At 42.1% G+C, this 19,326-nt stretch overlaps 1 protein-coding gene, 1 long non-coding RNA gene and 2 other non-coding genes across 7 annotated transcripts in view, besides 1 other annotated feature; 1 reads left to right on the top strand and 3 right to left on the bottom strand.

Annotated features, from left to right (window-relative positions):
- Positions 1 to 3,866: part of a mobile genetic element that runs on past the window's edge.
- CG34355 (uncharacterized protein) overlaps positions 1 to 19,326 on the bottom strand; it is a 55,309-nt gene that overhangs the window by 19,843 nt on the left and 16,140 nt on the right. For 2 of the 4 annotated variants that reach the window (NM_001260340.3, NM_001104419.6), the window contains 3 exon segments: positions 8,996 to 9,147; positions 9,292 to 9,368; positions 17,579 to 18,733. In NM_001260340.3, coding sequence (NP_001247269.1) covers positions 8,996 to 9,147; positions 9,292 to 9,368; positions 17,579 to 17,795 — 446 coding nt within the window. In that variant the 5' untranslated portion in view covers positions 17,796 to 18,733. 4 annotated transcript variants of the gene reach the window in all.
- On the bottom strand, positions 11,292 to 11,455 carry snRNA:U1:95Cb (small nuclear RNA U1 at 95C b). Its single transcript, NR_002077.1, has one exon. It is a non-coding gene; the product is annotated as a small nuclear RNA U1 at 95C b (small nuclear RNA).
- Positions 12,828 to 12,991, bottom strand: snRNA:U1:95Cc (small nuclear RNA U1 at 95C c). Its single transcript, NR_002076.1, has one exon. It is a non-coding gene; the product is annotated as a small nuclear RNA U1 at 95C c (small nuclear RNA).
- lncRNA:CR43285 (long non-coding RNA:CR43285) lies at positions 13,418 to 13,973 on the top strand. The gene has a single exon (NR_125239.1). It is a non-coding gene; the product is annotated as a long non-coding RNA:CR43285 (long non-coding RNA).

The following is a 19,326-nucleotide window of genomic DNA, read 5'->3' as shown; positions in this document are numbered from 1 at the left end:
ATTTTTGATCATTATTATCTATTTTAATTTGTCGGTACATCTTTTCAATGTCTGCCGAAACAACAAATTCCCATTTTCTCCATTTAATAATAATGTCAAAAATATCTTTTTGAACTCGTGGCCCAACCCACATTATGTCGTTCAAACTTTTGTTATTCGTAGTTTTTGCTGAAGCATCAAAAACTACTCTCAATTTGGTCGTAAGGCTTGAATCTCTAATCACTGCCTGGTGCGGTAAAAAATATTTGCCTTCATCACTCACTTCAATCATGTGTCCTAAATCCATGTATTCATTCATGAATTTAGTGTAGTCAACCTTAAGTTTTTCATTTTTTAGTTTTTTCTCCAGATTCATGTAACGAGCTATCGCTTGTTTCTTTGAATCTCCTAAGGTGACATCCTCCTTGAATGGAATTGACACAATGTATCGCCCATCTGAATCTTTTTTTGTCGTTTTGATAAATTTATTTTCACAGATTTCAGACTCGATATCATCTTTTTCTTCTTCTTCCACTTCCCAGTAGCGATCTAACTCTTTTATTTCTATTGTTGTGGCTACAATGGTTTCTTTTCCTTTGGATTTTTTACATCCAGAAACTATCCACCCGAAATCAGTTTTTTGCCCAAGGAGACCGTCTATTTTTATAACTCCATTTTGCAGAATGTGAGTATATACGTCTGCTCCAATGATTAAATCAATGCGACCCGGTTTATTAAAATCGGGGTCGGCTAATTTAAAGTTCTTCCATTTTTTCTGATCAACATTAATCGTGTTGACTGGAAGTGCCTTCATAAGTTTTGGGAGAATAATTGCTTCAATTTCTAAATTTTTCGGAGAATTTCTTATCGAAATAACCGCTTTGTGCTTGGAGATGCACGTTCCTGTGGAAGATACTCCACTTATTTCAGTATGAGACCGAAATTTTTTCAATTTTAGAATCTGTGCAGACTCTTCTGAAATAATTGTGCTTTGAGAGCCACTATCAATCAATGCTCTTAATTGTTCAAAGCCTCCATACCTCGACTTTACTTGAATCAAGGCCGTGGCCAACAAGGCTTGACCTGTTGTTCTACACGTATTCACTTTTTCTGGATTATGACCTGCAAAGTGAAGTAACGTGTGGTGAGGTTTACGACAAGTCGAACAAAGCTGCTCGCTTATACATTTTTTACCAAACGGATGCCTCAGACATCTTAGGCAAATCCCATTTTTTCTTACCCAGTCAGACCGTTCTGCTGGATTCATTATTTTAAATTTATGGCATTGAATTAAATAATGCCCTGGTAGTTTGCAATATGCACAATTGTCACTATAATTTTTATTCTTGTTATTATTAATCATTTTCTTTACAGGTTTTACTTCCTGTGAGAATGATGATATAGAATTGAGCCTTTGCTCTAAAAAGTCCATGACATCAGAAAGTGCCTGTATTTCTTTTGTCTTTTTAACATGGCTTTCATATAAATTGAGTGATTCTTTATTGAATTTCCGAAGAATTATGTGAGCGAAAATTGCATCCACATCTTCTGGTAATTGTGCCTTTAATTTTATAATATAAATTGACTCGTTAATCGTGTCAATAAATGTCTTTATTTGCTTATTGGATTCTAAATTTAAATTTGGCATATCCATAAGCCTATTCATATGATCTGAGAATATGTTTCTTTTATTCTCATATCGCTTGGTCAAAAACTCCCAAGTGGCTTCATAATTTTCTCCAGAGCCGAGCAGTAAATGAGTAACCACATTTCTGGCTTCTCCTTTTAATGCTGACTTTAGATAATTAAATTTGAGAGAAGGACTGAGATCCTCTCTCACATGTATGAGCTCTGTAAAGAGTTCATTAAAAAGATCCCATTCTTTGGAATCACCAAAGAAAGTGGGAATCTGTATTTTAGGCAGGGTTGGTAACTCCTCCGCCTTAACAACCGTCGACATTTCAGCTTTATTTATTGTGCCACTGAGTCGACTATTAATGGCTGTAAGAATATTTTGTTTGTCAAATTCAAGTTCGCTAATTTCTTCTTCGAATAGCGAACTCTCAAAATGACTATTCACCTGTTCAATCAGGTTATCTATTTTATGCCATAAAAATTCAATTTTATTTTTCCTTATTTTAAGGAAATCTGGACTACTGTCTATTAGTTTAGACGTATCTTCTAGATATACTCGAAATTGGCCAACATTATTACGAAATGCCTGCTCTACTTTTAAAGCGTTGTTTTGTGCTATACCCTCTTTTTCAGGGTGACCACGCATTTCAAGGTTTAATGTAGGGGGAGGGTTTGATTTAGGGACAGTGTTTGATTTAGGGAAAGTGTTTTCTACCGACTCGCCCTTAATTTTTTCATTTTTATTTTTAATTTTTTCTAACACCATCATTATTAAATCATACTGCTTCGCGTTAAAATATTCATGATCGACAACGCCGATCTTTAACAAATTGCTATGATTAGCAATGAAACATTTTTGAAGCTCATTTAATTTTAGAATTTCTACATCTGTTAATGTTGGTTTTACTTCCAACTTTCTAATTTCCAAAATAATTTCGGACTGCTTCTTAAGGAATTGAATAGTCTTTTCTGACATCATTTTGAAAATTTTTTGTAATTTCTTAATATATATAGTACGTGTATATGTATTTTATATGTATTTATATATATATGTGTGTTTGGATAAACAGAAAATTCTTGTTTTGACTTAGCTGATGTCGTTGTTGTTGCTGCTGCTGTTGCTGCTGTTGTTGCTGCTGTTGCTACTGCTGTTGCTGCTTCTGCTGCTGCTGTTGTTGCTGCTTCTGCTGCTGGTAGAGGCTCCTTTGAATTTGACTTCCTTCTCTTCTTTAAGGCTCCGTCGATGTTTAAAGATGATTTTTTTTTTTTTTTTGGCACGTTTTATTATTTTTGTAGTCCAGTCAGATTTTTTGTTTTTTAGCCATTTATTTCGGCATTTATGCTCTTTTGGCATATACACTGCGCTCTATTTATGAGCTGATTTAATGCTATTAGAGCATTTATAAGGCACTGTTTTCAGGCACTTTTTATTTAATTTATGCTCTTATGGCATATACACTGCACTCTATTTATGAGCTGATTTAATGCTATTAGAGCATTTATAAGGCACTTTTGTTATGCACTTTTTAATTTCACAATTGCTGATGTATGGCCTCAAGCACGCCTTACCACAATTTATAATGGTACACAAAGCAACCTTTAGCTATAGACTATAAGGTGCTTGTTTTAAAACATAAAAGATTCTTTTGTATCTTTTGCTTTTTATATTTATACTCTGTTCCTTACCTTTGGTAGGGGGAAACAAGAGTCACTTATTTTTGCTACCTTTAGCTGTAAGATGCTTAAAGGAGCTGGCCTTTCTCTGAGTTCCTTACCTTTGGTAGGGGGAAACTGCAGAGTCGATTAAAGGCTCGATTGACCAAATGTAAAATCCCAAATAAGAAGACTTTACTCGTTGAGTTTTTGTAAGAAACTGATTTTATTTGGAAATATCTTCGGTTTAAATAGGTGACATGAGAATCGCATCTTAAAGTAAATGGCCTACGCAGAGGCCTAAGTAAATAGTCCCCGCCTTATCGAGGTCCCACGCTCGGGCACATCTGCCTATCTTGAGCGGCGAGGACCTTATCTGTGGTCTCCCACTAAGGGACTATTTTAGGAGGCGGGGAACGATCTCAAGTGACTGACTCATGTAGTGTGCACTTAAATTACATGTTTTTGAGCAATGCACCCATGTCGCCTTAGATAACAAAATCCTAAATATAATTTATCGCTCTCGATTCATTTACATAAGATATGAACGGAGCCCAAAATTGTAAGTCTTTAAATATATTCGTGTTCATGTGTGAACATAGTTATGTTATTTATTTAAGTTAATAGAACAGATGAAGGCCGCGAATCCAAGCTCTGCTGGTATATATATGTAGAAGATTTATACTTAAGCCACTTAGTTTGGAAACCTATATGATACCTTGGCATTGGAATGAAAATAATCCCTTCGTTGGCTTACCCAAGTGCAGCGCGATGGCTTTTGTAATCATTTGGATTTTGTGATGATTACATATCCATTACTGCACTTACTGCATCTCATTTCACTTGCGGGGCGGAGCAGCAGCCCCGGGGTATATTAATAATCAACTTGAAGTCTAAGTATGCCAATCCCAAGGGGTCTGAACAGTCAGCGACTGTTTGCCCAGATGAATGAGTATCTGATGTCGCGAATGGCAGAGCCACATCCTTGGAGGAGGGTGGAGGAAGAGCTTGAGCTTGAGGGCGGCGCAGGATCGATTTATCGCAACTGGGCCAAGTGGCGAGTCAATCAGTCAGTTGGGCGGTTAGTCAGTCGCTGAAGTGGAAAGGTCGACGTCTAATGAATCTCGACGGAGGCCACGCAATCCGCATTAGACACGGCTAAGCACTTAGCCAACACCCTTGAACTGACACAATGACAGAGGTCCAAGATCCTTGTTCCCATTTCGAGGTCGTGTCCAGATTTGGTCCACAATTGGGACCACAACACCAGATACCGGCAAGCAGCAACAGTTGCACCACCGCTCTAATGAGCCAAAACAAATTGAATGGCTCTGTGTCAACAGTGCATCAAATGTATCTGCTGGATACACAAACGCTATATATGTCCCGCTCCTGATGCCAGCAACCCCAAGCGATTGGTCCTTTGTCTCCAGTAGTTCGGTCCTTCAGTCCTCCACTCCTCCAGTCCTCCAGCTTCAGTTGCTCGAATTCTGTTTGCTTTCGATTCCTAGTTCCATTACAGTTTCCGCCTGGCAAATATGTTTGTTGCTTTATTTGATTTGCTTGTCCTCCCACTTGGCAAGGACCTCTCCGTTCGACATTTATTGATGCACTCAGGCTGGGTTTTGGGTTCGGATTACTTTGGGGCTGGTTGGCTGGCTGGCCCGCTACAAGCATCGATTTTATTTTATTGCTCTCGTTCAGCTCGTTGAACAGTCACATATATGATATTTACATAAGTCCCTGTGTGCACTTTCACCCAATTAGTTTAGAATTCAGTTGTAGGTTCGTGCAAAGAGCCACGCACAGGCGTCTTTTCATGTATGCTGGCCCATTGACTAAGACTAAACTGGCCAACTTGTTGCGCCTGCTGACTGGCACTTTGCATTCCCGCTCGATAAACAAAACGCACAACAATCGGGGCCATTTCGCAGACAATAAAACGCGCCAACTCAGCAGACAGCCCAACCATCCAGCCATCCAACCATCCAATCATCCATCCAGCATTCAACCCCATTAACCCGCCAACTCTACTCCCCTCTCCAAAGCTGAGCACAAAGCCCACTGGGAAACCACCACCGAAAATATTCTAAAATTATTATGAATATTTCATGTTTCCGTGACGAAGCGTCGCAGCCAAGCCAACGCCCCCGCATTTTTGTCACTGACACACCGCAGACGGATGGGTACCCCGGACTACTCAATTAAATTTGTATTAAAGTGCCGTGGTCGGGGGCATTAATCACGACAACAACAATAATAATTAGTACGGCTTTGGTATTTTAGGAGCGAAGAGCGGCTTGATGAATAAGCACAGATGGGGGTTCCTTAAGGAGCTGCTAAATATCTAGTTAGCAGAAAATTATATTACAGGGAGATAGTTCTGCCCACTTCTAAATTAAACGTGTATATTATATTTTGAAAAATTTTAATTTTTAACGAAATTAAATGAAAGTACTGCGAAAAGATCGTAGACAATGCAAACCGCGCAAGGTGTGAGGATAAAAAGCATTGCCTACTTCTGAGCGCACCGAGGGTGAAGTGACAGCAACAGGCGCAACTACTTGAGTTCTGAAAACATGTATAGGCGGGTAATGGAATGGGATGTGTCTGTTAGGTTGGATGCCAAATGAATCCGCCAACTTTCTGGTGCTTAATAGAGTTAAAGGCAGTTGACACATCAGCCAGGGGCGAACAGCCAGTCGACAGCCAAAACAGTTGTTCGTGTTGCGGCTGCGCTGTCAACGTTGATTAACACAATGAAGTATGATCCGGGTAGTGGATGGCGGAGAGCGGAGTTAAAGAATGGGTTGCCCGCTCGACAATGAAGGACAAAACTAAAACTTCATTTTGCTACTTTGCATGCAGCAAATTTTAATGAAATCTGCATAAATCAGCACTAAGCGAGAAGGCAAACGCCAAGGTGGAGGAGGAAACAGCGAGGTTTTTGTACTGCAGATGCAAATGAGCAACAGCCAGGGGGTGGGGCTTGTTGTGGGCGATGGGTGGTGGTATGCGGCAGGCGAAGGCAACAGCATCATCCTCATTGTCATGGCAACGGGCGTTAATCAGCGCGGCGTCGCTTTTATGCTTCTCAAAAAATTCTAATTTAATTACTTATGCTCGATGCATCCATTGTGACACATGCCCCCCAACCAAACCACCCACTTCACTCCACCGCGCCACACACTTCAGCGGGGAGGTAAAACGAGCGTGAACATAAAAAAAAGTGAGCAGCATGAAAAGCAAGGCACAAGGCACTCAAAAAAATATAGGTTCACGTTACAAGGTTATTTCTTAGAAACTTAAAAAACGTGTTTGAAGAAAATAACGGAAGCTATGAGATAAGCAATCAGATTATTGTTTATAATTTGGAAATCTAACGTCTTAATTTGTATATTAAGTGGGCAATGTTTGGTTAATTCTAAGTGGAAATGAACTTCTAATCTAAATTTTAAGGATATATCCCTTGTAATTTTTCCGTGTGCTGGAAAATCTAGTGATGCAGCAGGATTGGCAGCCCTTCAACGAAGCCTGCCAGTAGCAGTTGGGATAATTAACGCTGATTGGCCTGCCCGAAAAGCTTAGCAGGAAGTCAGTTTTATGGCTGTCACTTGCCGTTCGTCAACCAACAAGAGGATGCGGAGCTGCGTTTGTGGGGCTTCGGTTTCCAACAGCAGAACCTGCCCCACTGCCAATCAGTTGCATTTATCAATTATCGCTTGGCGACGTCATGGCACACACATACGTACATACATACGTACATACATACATACATGAAAATCATTAGACATAATAAACGCGCGCAATTTGTTGGCTCAAATGCATGCTATTGCGATAGCAGCGGTGCGCCACATAATACAGCAATCATCATCGTGCTAACACCAGTCCGCCCCACACCACATTCCAACCCACCGTCGACCTTCAGCCACCCACCCACCATTCAGCACCACCCTATCCATACCAAGCACGCATTTCAGAAGGTGCATGGACAAACGGGTGGTATGGGTAATGTGTCTGAAAGCGTAAAAGCGTGCAATCGCTACGGCGTTCCGGGCTTCCACCTCCACCTTCATATCCCCTCTCCTGGCATAATGTTGCTCTTTGTCAGAAGGACAGGAAGGACGAAGGACTAAAGATGAGAGATGGGGAAATGGAAATGGAGGCGATGGCATCGTTGTACATTGAACTAATAAAGCCCGGCACGTGGCATCAACAATGAAACGCATTAAAGTCGATTACAATATGAATGCCCGTGGTTTGGGCCATGGATTCGCCTTGGTTGTTTCTTCTGCATCGGTACCAATCCGCCCGCCAACCAACCAACCAACCAAGCAACACACACATCATCAAACGATTTCTCAAGCGCGAAACCGCGCCGAGTATTTCACATTTTTCGAATGGGGAAATCCAGTGCGTAAACATCCTCAGGTTTTTCTTTGCCGCTTTCGTTTTGGGAGCGTGATTTGGGATTCGAAATGGAGACTGCGCACTGGGAATACGAGGGGAGATGGGAATCCGCTTTTCGGGAATCGCTTATCCTTATGCCTCGCACGATGCGCTCTGTTATTCTTGGGCATGCGAAAATATTTTTCCAAAGATTGGATATGCAAAAATGGGTTAACATAAGGATATGATACGTGTTTTGGATGCACTTCGAAACAAAAAATACATTCAACGGGATGCTCCAGCCTTTTGCCCAGTTAAATCATGAATATGAAATATGGCATTCAGCAGATGTAATGTCAATGCCAAGTGGAAAGCCACTTTACCTTTGCCTTGGAATACAGGTGGTGCGAAGTGGTTAGGAATAGACATATGCCTAGGGATCTGGGTATTATGATGGGGCGGCGGGATTAGTTTGGGGCTGCATTGTTTGTGATAATGAAATATGCAATGTCCTAAGCGGACAACTGACGTCAAATTGTGTGTGCGTGTCTTGGCTGCAACGCAGGATTAGGCCGAAAAGTAGCGGCAAAAGTGGGTGGTGCAGATTTTTAGTGGGCGGGGACCTGGCTAATACCAGCTTAGTGCGTTCAAGTGGCGGCGCAAGGAGACGACTGGCAAGGTAAATAGTTGAGTTGAGCGGCTTAACCTTGTGGCGACTCAAAGTAAATAGTAGCGCACCACAGGCTGAAACTTCGCTATCTCTTTTCAACGCCCCCAATTTCTTTGCCCGCCCTGCGGCTTTCTTTGTTCGCTGTTTACTGTTGTTGTGACTGTTTTTTTATTTATTTATTTTTTTTTGGGTTGGGGGAGGGGTGTTGGCGTCCTGCTGCCCCACACACATGTGACCGCAAATCTAACGTGAAGAAATAAATGAGTTTTTCACATTAGGAGGCAACGAAGCGACACCACCAACGGCAACTTGCTGGGCCACAAAGGCGCCGGATGGCAAAAGGAATACTCGACAACGAGCACAAATGGCAGCCGAGATGAAAAATGTTTTTTAATTTTTGAAAGTGGTTTCATTGTCAGCCGTGCGTAACGTAAAGTCTGCAAGGATACGGCGGCAGGGCATACATTTGCCCAAAACATTCGCTCACGTTCTGAGGAAATGGCCTGCTGCGCTCGAGTAGCCAGCACATCTCCATCACCATCTCCATCTCTCCATTTCCATCTTGGACACAGGTCCACTCCGACCATCAATGGCTAGCCCCAAAAATGTGAGTGCCAGTGTGTGAAAACTATTGTATGGAGTGCATTATTGACACTGCGCGATACTCACATGCCCGTGTACTCCTCCGGATAGGGAATGATGTAGCCATCGGGACTGGGCCTTGGCGTCTTGCCCACCCAGAAGAAGGCGTCCGGTCCGGTGCCGTCGTAGGCAAAGGATTTGACGAACAGCGTCGACTCGTCCACCGCGTAGATTTGACCCTGCGGAAAAGGATTATATGGTTTATAAATATAGTACTATACTTTCTTCTTAAAACGTAAAATAATAGCATTACTTATTACGCAAAATTTCGCAAAGCTTATGTTGCCCAAGAAGGCAGTATTTATATGAAGTATAAAACTCACCTTAATGCCATGGGCAAAGTTGGTAAAATCTCCAATATAGCGACCGTAGTAGGGTTCCGGTGGAGCTCGTCCGGCTGCTGTGGATGAAAGGAACGGGTTGTGAGATCGTTAGTTGCAGCAGATTTAATTGAAAACGAGCGTCCAAAAAATAAGTTTTCCATCTCATTCACAAACACAGAGGCGACGGACGAACGAGATTTCAATGCGATGCATTTGCAGGTGCTTTTGCTGCAATCTCTGTTAGGGATTCATAATCCGGAGGCTCAAGAAAATCGCTGGACACGGACAAAGAGCGAAGCCCGCTTTGCAAATTAATCCTCAGACGAAAGAACTTTGCCATACAAAAAAAGTTTCTGCCGTGACGATGTGCCTCCAACCATCCAATGGGCTCTGCCAGTGGATGATGGCTACGAACGATGAAGATGACTATGATGAACTGGCTCTGTTTGCCAAAACTCTTGACAAGTCCCCGGGGGAGTTGTTGGCATGCCTTTCCCTTTGGGATTGCGCCATGAAATTGATTGAAAACCATGAAATATATTGAAATTCAATGCTAAGCTCGACTTGGCTGCCAGAGAACTTGCCACTAAACAATGCAAATGTATGCCAAATGTTTTAAAAGTACAGAAACAGGCAGACAGCCTCCAATTGATAGGTGTCAGATCAGAGGTGGGTTACTGGGGGGTATGAAATTATAGTTTGATATTAAATCGCAATGCCGTAAGCTGCTTCAATCCACAATCGTTGCCAGGGAATTCCCCAGAATGTCTCAATTGGAAGTTGGTAGATGGTAGATGGTAAATGGTGGCTGGTAGCCACGACGACAGAAACAACAAAAGCGTAATATGAATTAAATCAACTAATGCGTGCATTAATCTCTGAAGTCCTGGCCCACCGAGCACGTGGCCCCAATGGCATATATATATATACGTGCTCGAGGATATTTATACAAAGTGATGACGAGCACGTTGACAACCCCCGACCCTCAATAAATAAAGAGAAAAGCCCTAGGAAAAACCGCCTGAAGCTGCCCGGCACACGACCACCGATGGTTGTTGTTAATAATGTTTGGTTGCTGCCTGGCTCGGGTTCATAAGGATTTTCGTGGAAATCGGGGGAGAGGGTGGAACAAATAATACTCAATGGCCATGTCTATCTTTCTGGCTGGCTGAGTGGATGTGTCTGTGGCGTTCGTCTCCTGATATTTCGTCACTGGGAGGCGATAAGATTTCCAGCAGCCGATAAAAAAAAAAGGAAACGGAGCACAGACACAGTTGCCAAGCAGATGGCTTTATTTTTGACTTGTTGCCAGGTTCTCCCGGCAAAATTGATTGGCAACGCACAGCAAAATCGGCAGACATTGCGTGACTGAGTGTCCAGGCTAGTCACTTTGTCAATTGAATTCGCCGAATGTCGAAAGAGTCGTCGTACCATCCCAAGGACATCGAAGACAATAAACGCTTTTAATCCACTAATGCCCAGCTAGCAGAGGAAAGGATCGCAGACACATAAGCCCTATAAATTAACGGGTTGCCAAGGATACTTAGCAGGACATCCCCTTTGCCTCGAGCTTCTGCCCAAAATCCGAATCTGCATATAACCATCAAATCAGAAAGGGTTGAGCCCGGCCGTCTCGCCCCTTGGTTATATCCCTACCTAATCCCAACTCCAATCCGCTCGACAAGTGCCCTTGGGGGTGGGTTTCCAGTCCGTGTAACCACAGGCAACCAGTGCATTGCATTCTGTATCTGATTTACGAGGTAGTCTCGCTAGCTTTGGCGAATAACTGAGATGGATGGACAAATGATTGACTGACTTTCAGGTTGTGGTAAATATTTGCACGAAACCGTGCTGACTGAATTCATAAGGGAAAAAAGAGAGGATTATGGGGCGTTACATCTTGCATATTATAATTGGAAAAGATCTTGTGTATCAACTTTTGTAAGTGCCAGCTTACATGCAATATAATATTAAATTGGAATTGGTATTTATTTTAAATGTCGGGACGGCGCGAACGCCATTCCCGGCTACCAAAAATTACACGCACGAGTTATTCACATTAGGAATAATCGCAGAGGTCAACTCAGCCGAGGTGCAATGGCCAAGCCTCACTCCGGAGGAACCGCCTTCGTGATCACGGTTAACCTCTACGCCAGGTAAGTATGCTTTCTGCTGCTCAACTATGGGATCTCCATAGGGAAGTAGCCAGAACCAGTTGGGAATTATAGGCACTGTATGTGAGTGCAAGGAGTGCAATGTAGGCACTGCTAGGGGTTGAAAAATTCATATAGCCGCAGGTAGGCATTTTTCCAACACAGACTCGCCTTATTTTCCGCAATTAACTGGATGCGGAAATAATGTTATTAGAACTGCCGTTTGAATCATCATCATATTTATTCCCTTTATTTACTTAGCGACATCAAAGGAACAAACGATAATTAAATTCGCACTAATCTGCCCGTAATTTATTTTATCACATGCCCATCTTCGACTTTGACGTCGTCATCAACATCATCATCCTCGTCGTTCGGGGGTTTCATTCGGTTTGGGTTCATTGGTTTGGGCTGAGATCCTGTAACGCACGCACGCACGACCAGGACACACGAAATTCCAAATCAAATTTTCATTTACTTCCGCAATAGACTCTTCCCGGGCGAAAAAGTTAAGGGGACGTTGGGCGGAAAGCAGGTCGTCCTCCCCCAGCGAAGGGACTCATTGGTTGGTGGCCCAACCTCATTAAAGCTCGGAAATATTCCTCCCCAGGAATGTTGTGTCCTGGTCTTCTGACAGGGGATGCTGCTGTTGGTACATCTGTATTTGTCTTTCCCACTGCGAGGGTGTGTGTGTGTGTGCTCCCCTGCTCGGTGTGTTTGTGTCCTGGTCTGTGTGTGTGTGTATGTGTGTGGATGGTAAATCGAATAAAATTTAGCTGACTCAATAAAAATCAAAAAGCGTTAATGCTAACGATATGACTTTAACCTGAAACCGAGTAAATTGTTGCTTGTGTCAAAGCCAAGAGAATTGGAAAGGGACGAGACCCCCGCCCGACCCTTCGATTTCACGTTTCTCTCGTCCTTCGCAGCGTGAATTTGGGCGGAAAGTCGGCAGGATATGGCAACTGGAAGCAATATTGCAACGTAATCTGACAGCGACAATTTTTTGTGCCGAACTCGGACCGACGACGACTGACTCCTTTCTTGGCATCGGAAACTTGGCAGGCAAGCGAGAGCGTTTAATAAATGATGATAAATAAATAAGGAAGCGCGAAAAAGGAGGCTGGACGGCTACGTTTGGCCAAGGAGAAGCACAAAAAAACCAAGACAGTTAGTTAATGGATGAATGGAATGGGAATGTTCAGGGATTTCCAAAAGGCCTCATTTTCTCTTGCCATCCAATGATCGATGATTGGGAAAAGCGCAAGCTAGCTCTGTTAGTGGTAAAGACATTTGTTTAAATTAACTTCCGCACTAACTTGTTCATCAATCTAATTATTAACTAAAGTTGAGTCGTTTTCTTTTCAATATTTATTTTAAATGTCGGGACGGCGCGAACGCCATTCCCGGCTACCAAAAATTACGCGCACGAGTTATTCACATTAGGAATAATCGCAGAGGTCAACTCAGCCGAGGTGCAATGGCCAAGCCTCACTCCGGAGGAACCGCCTTCGTGATCACGGTTAACCTCTACGCCAGGTAAGTATGCTTTTCTCCGCCCAATTCTGGGATCTCCTTGAGAGATCTGCCAGAACTGTTTGGGAATTTTAGGAGAAGTGTCGGCAATAGTGCACCAAAAAGGTATGCAACAACTTCGGAATTCTAGGATATCGGTCATGACCGGACTTCCTTGTCCGTAATTTGTAATTTAAGTACTTTAAGTCCGGAGTCCTGTGGTGCGCTATCTGCGCCCGGGTGACGCCAACACTCCTGGGAGATTTGTGTGCTTCCTGCTGCGTGAGCGCCGCCCACCGTCTTAGAAGGGGGCGTGTCCGCTCAGCTGGAAATCAGCGCAACTCGCATTTATATTTATTTCAATTTTATGACTTCATGTTAGCCGAAACCTAGCCACAAACGAAATGAAACTCAAATATGTACACAAAGTTTCAATGTGGCTGGCTGCCTGGGAAGCAATGTGTAAATCCGGCGCGGAGATTAGAACATTTTGCGCGGCAGCATCGCAGTGGGTGGGTTGGGCGTTTGAGGCGGAGGGGCGAAGGGGCGTGGCAGCTTTACACCCGCAAGGACATCGTCGCATCTCGCTCTGTCTGCTCAATTCGGCTATGGTGGTGATTTCACATGGGAATCGCATACAGATCCCCCAAAGCTGTAAACTCCACTTCGAGCATTTTGTACCCACTTAATACCTTAGTCCTTCGCCGGCAACAACAACAACAACAACAACAACAGCTGCAGCAACAGGAGGCAGGATGGGCATCGCTTCTTCAGCGGCACGCTTGAGCTAATTTAATCGCCGCAAATTGCTCGACAATCTGCCTGGCATTAGAACTGCTCCACACACGTGAATTGCGAGCACCCCCGGCGTATACGGGATATGCGATATGAATTGGTATGATGTTGGGACCGGGGATGCGGAATTATGGCGGGGATTTGATATGGCTGCTGGTGTGAAGTAGATTACATTGGCATGGCAGCAGGACCCAAACAAAAAAAAAAACACTCAGTGCTCCTCTGCGGACTGCAAACAAGCGATAAGCTTGTCAAAAACTGCACTTTTCCAGTTTCGCACAAAACGAAATTTAATAAACATAAATTGGTCAGTAATTCAACATGTTTTTCGAGCAATGAGAGGGTTTATTTAATTTCATATTAACTACACGATCTTCCAGGAACATCCTATCAAAGGGCAAATGAAGCCAGCCCTTAATTAAAGTTAAGCCCTACAATTTATGAACGTACTTTGCTTAATTTTAATCCCAAATCCTAATTCCGCACAGCCAAGCCATGTTCATGTTTCCCTGAAAGTGCAAAGGGAAAGGAAGTGTAGTGATGTAAGCACAGCATTGCACAACCAAATCAGTTTGATATTTTCGCTGTTATGCCTGTGGTCTGTCGATGTTTGCGGTTGTCCCATTGCACCACTGCACCACCCACCGTGGACAATTGAAATTCAATGAACCGCACCACCGCTGCTCCAACTGCCAACTTCAATGGGCCAGCGGAAAGTTACCAAAATGGCTGAACAAAAGTGCAGGCCAACGACGTTTAATTGGCCGCTCCGTTTCCCATGTGGGTATATAAAGAAATTGGAGCGAATCACCTATGGAATCTGACTATGTGGGTGGATTGCTCAACTTCATTCATAGTCAAATTCGCATAGTGTCTAGCAATTCAAAAACATTTGACACTGATAATCATTTGGAACCGGATCTTGTCCATAAACGAATGTTAGCGCAAAGCTGACATTAAGTGGAATATAACGATGGAGTTTTTAATTGCTTATTCCATCTGCCCAAGTCCCATGACGATTTCAATAAGTGTTTATTTTACTATTATGCTGGAAGCATTCTCCAATGAATAAATATTTAATAATACCCATTTCGCTTCCCAGAGCTTAACCATCATTATCAACCGGATGCATTTTAATCTCATCGCTTTCGAAACAGTGTATCTCATATATTCTAAGATATTGATCAACGGAAATCGATTGTTTAAGTTTTGATTCTCATTTGTATTTCACGAGTTAAAGTGTTTGTTTAAACCTTTGTTAAACAGTTTGTTTCACACATTTTTTGGTACCCTCCCATCTAAAATAAGCTTAGTTAACCAATTCAATTGACAAATATGTATGAATATATGGATTTGAAAAAAAAAAAAACAAAACGTGTCATTGTATTGTTTCATTTCTGCCTGTTAAACTATTAACCCAGCTTCCTGTACTGAAACAATCGATCGACTGTATTGTTAACGCATGCAGCAGCTTCTGTTGAAAAACTGGTTTTATTATTACATATTTATGAGTTTTGTCGCATGTATATATATTTACTGGTAACTCAATTCGAATGCGTAAGACGAGACACGCACTTTTAAGACCGCTCGATTGCAACGATTTCGACACACTTTCGTTTTTTAGCAGGCCTTTTTAATTTACATTGACGGCAAGTCAAGCGTTTCATTGGTTTTTTAACCGGCTGCAGTTCGCATGAATTTCATTTTTATATTCGTTTTTCGTTTTTTTTTTTTTTTTGTTTTTGAATTTTCTTTGAGCTGGAACTCGGTTACGTAAGTGCGAGACTGGGGCGACAAGATTGCCGCCGACTCACTTCTGTTTGTGTGTTAGTTTTGGGCCAAGACGGTTTCCACCTGGGAACTGTGCGGGCCAAGTACAAAGCTACTTGGTCTGTCAACCGGTTTCCACATTACACCATCACCATGCCCGGATTTTTTGGCAGTACCACTCGGCCGAGATATGAATGATTTACATAGTTCGTTTGCGGTTCATTGGCCCCTCTAATGCCTTATCGCGGTGTTTTGCATAATGCGAAGAATAATTTCGGGCCATAAATAAGCATTTCCCTGCTCGCCGACAGTTTGCTCTTAATTTATAAGTAAATGTTCAAATGAATCGAAAGGAAAATGAGCTCATTAGTCAGCTAGATATGAACAGAGAGCGCGAATTTAAATTGCTTCGTAGGGCAGTAATTGGCAGTTTCAACCCACAAATGAGTAACTTCAAAAACAGCACCCATTCAGCTTTTGGCCAAACTCTCGTTCCCACATTCAAATTGCTAGTACCTAGCACCTGAGTAGGTCTGTGATTTTTTGCGTGACCAATTCTGGTTCATTGAACCCCACTGACATTACGTCACTGGCCAGTTAAGCGCGGACCATCTAATTATGGCAATTAAGTAGTCATAGCCATAGTTTTAAAATATGCAAAACAATGGGTATGCTTTGATTTAGAGTCGCTCATTTGCATAATTTATTCGCACGATGCTAAATTGGGGGAAAAGACAACAAAACTAGTGTGAAGAGCTCGAAAAGAATGCCAATGAATTTTGTTGTTTATAACTTACTTAAAGGAATGCCGAGTTGGTAATAATGATCTTGACTGTGACGATTTTTGGCCTAAATTCTAAAAGCGTGCAATGTGTCATGTTGCAAGCAAACTAACGTGATAATTGATATAATTGGAGTCTTTATGCACTGAAAATCGTGTGGCATTTATCTTTTGGATATTTTTTCTTTGCAAGATAGCCTTAATTTTCTATGACATGAAAACTGAAAACGAACTGAAGGTAAACCTAAATACAACTGAGGTATTTGCTTAAAAAACTTAAACCATTAAAGCCGTCTTGCCAAGTACTTTGTATAATAAATCTTGCAAGACATTTTTTTCGATTTTAATTACAGCCTCGTGATGGGTGCTAATAGCTTGTACAGGCATTTGTTTTTCAGCTATAAGCCAAGTTTTTTATGGCATTACAAGAAAAACTTTACGTATGAAGATGATGCATCAACTTGCTACTTTCCCAGTTGAAAACTCATTAAAAGTACATCATGGCCCGGAGTTTAAGTCATCTGCGATACATGCGGCCTTTTATTGAGTTCGCACTCGCCAAGCCTCAATTGAGATTGAGCAACTCTCGAGGGTTTTGAGGTTTGGCGAAAAAAAGGGGCACTCGAATTAATTGAGGTTTCGTTAAAGTATTCACTCTTAACCACTCTTGCCTAAGGCCAAATTCGTCATACTTGTGATCCGGCTTTGGCACTTATTGAGCCATCTGGTGAATGTGCCGACAAGCCACAAGATAGCATTTATCTCAGCATTCTTAATGAATGCCAACAAAAAAAAAAAGCGAAAGTGTTTTGCACGCTGCCTCATCAATAAATTCAATTCGCATGGAAGCTATTCTACCGAAATGTTAAAAATGTTCAAATCCTGTGAATCTTTAAAGTTCAAAGAGAGGATTAAAGTTGGCCTACAGGTCGTATGAGCAATGTTTAATTAAAGTGTCACATAGTAAACAGAAAGGAAATTATTGTGAAGCGCTGTGCAGTCAATAAAGTATAACTTGAGTTGATTTGTAAAACACCCAGGATTACTGAACAAACTCCACTTTTTTTTATTAAATGAATTGGAATGATTTGGAATAAAAATAGACCAGCATTCCCTGCTATTATTATGCGTCTTCTTTCCGATTCTGCAGTATTAATTGGTGACCTTTCCGCTCCTAATATGTGACCCCTCGCTGTCCGTTGGCACCCACACAGAGACACTTCGAAGGACACCCACGGGACACACGAATGGAGGATGGGTGCCACTCACTTACCTTGACAGACGTGGCATTGCAGGAGCACTGCAACAGCAGCAACAATAGCGAGCTGCGACCATGTGATGATGATGGGTAATCCGTGGGCAATCGGCGTGCTCGTCCTTGTCGATGGTTTTATTGTTGCTACTGCTGCTGATGGGGCTTCCGCTTGTCCCTGACGACGCGTTTTCCACGAGGTGGTTTCCCTGACCAACCTGCTCGCTTTCCTCCACATTTTCGGCTGGGCGATTGAAACAAAAGGCGGAATCAAAGCAAAAGTAATTTCGTTGGCTCCCAAATTTTTCCACTCGTATCGAACTTTTGGATGCCTCGACGGTTACCAGAATCCTGCGCTTGCGTGCGTGGGTGAGAATGCCCGGGGTTTTGGTTTTTCGGGCACAGGTGCTTCCAGGCCGGGGGTGGGGCTTAGGTGGGAGTTCGGAATTCCGCGCTTCGACCTTGTTTCAGATTAGGTTTTCTTAATTTTGGTGGGTTTCCTTTAAGCCAGCCAAAGAGCTTGGCGGCAAAGTGTAGTAATCCGTAGTCCTTGGCGAAGTCCTTGTTTCGAGGTCTCAAAGTGCTCTATATACACACATTGCTTCGCTATATATATACATTTATCTGTATGTACTGTCGGTTGGTTATTAATTTTCTGTTTACTTTTTGTATGTTTTAACTTGTAACTTATAGTTGCATAACATTTGCTTTTTGCATTTGCAAACAATGCAATTTACGAATACCGCACTTATGAATTTCTTTTAGAAATTTCTCTAATTATTGCACAATTTTCACATTAACATTTATGGTAGTCGAGCTTATACGCGATTTACTTTGAGTAAATCTTGTGTTTGGTTTTATTTTAATTGATTGTGTTAAATAAACGGTAAAAAAGAAACGAAAAAGTTTTATTTTGGGCTATGCCCATTCTCGTTTTAACGGGTTTTCAGTTCGCGCACTATTTTTATTCGTTTCTACATGGATGCCAAAATTATATGAGTAATATAAGAGTTGATTTCGTAACCGGCTCAGGTGCAGTAGTCGCAGTCGGTTGCAATTTCAGTTTGGTGCATTCTCTTCTTGTTGTGCAGAATTTTTCAGCGCCAAAGTGGAGGAAAGTGATGCGGGAAAAAAGCGTTACGCGCGTCAGGGCGAATCAAGCTTCGGACTTAGTGTGACCGCAGCGGGAGTAAAGGAATTCGCTTTTGGTGTGGCTGCACTCGCGTCCCCGAAAGATACCATGCGGTGCTGAAAGAAATACCAAATTAAATCATTATGGGTTCAAAATATACCAAAAAGCAGAGGCTTTTTTTTTAAGGGGGATTCAATTAATAAGTATACTTTTAAATAAATTAATAAGATGTAAGACGATATTATCTTTGAAAAATGTATAAAATTTAAATAAAACTTTAAAAATCGTATCTTTTTGATCCAAATTTCGGAAAGTGTTGCAATTTCATTTTCGAATTGTATTGTCAAAACCTGCCGCTCAGGTAGCGCACTCAGCGACCGTTATATTCAAAATGTTTGTGCTGAGAGCAAAATTATTGAAAAAAAGTAAGAGCCTCGTCCATTTACTCATCTGTTGTCCTCACACTATCTTTAGTGCAACCGCAAAGGCCACAAAAACATGACAGTACGCACAGGAAAACAAGCATTGCAAATGACTTCACAACTGAAATGGAAAAAAAAAAATGCAAAATACGGACAGTCCGTATGCGGTTTCGTTGTGCCAAGTTAAAATATTTGCATTTGCGGTCTAGTCTTTT

The sequence above is a fragment of the Drosophila melanogaster genome, chromosome 3R (assembly GCF_000001215.4).
Source record: "Drosophila melanogaster chromosome 3R".
NCBI classification, from domain to species: Eukaryota; Metazoa; Arthropoda; class Insecta; order Diptera; family Drosophilidae; genus Drosophila; species Drosophila melanogaster.
This window is presented reverse-complemented; position numbering and strand designations above follow the sequence as displayed.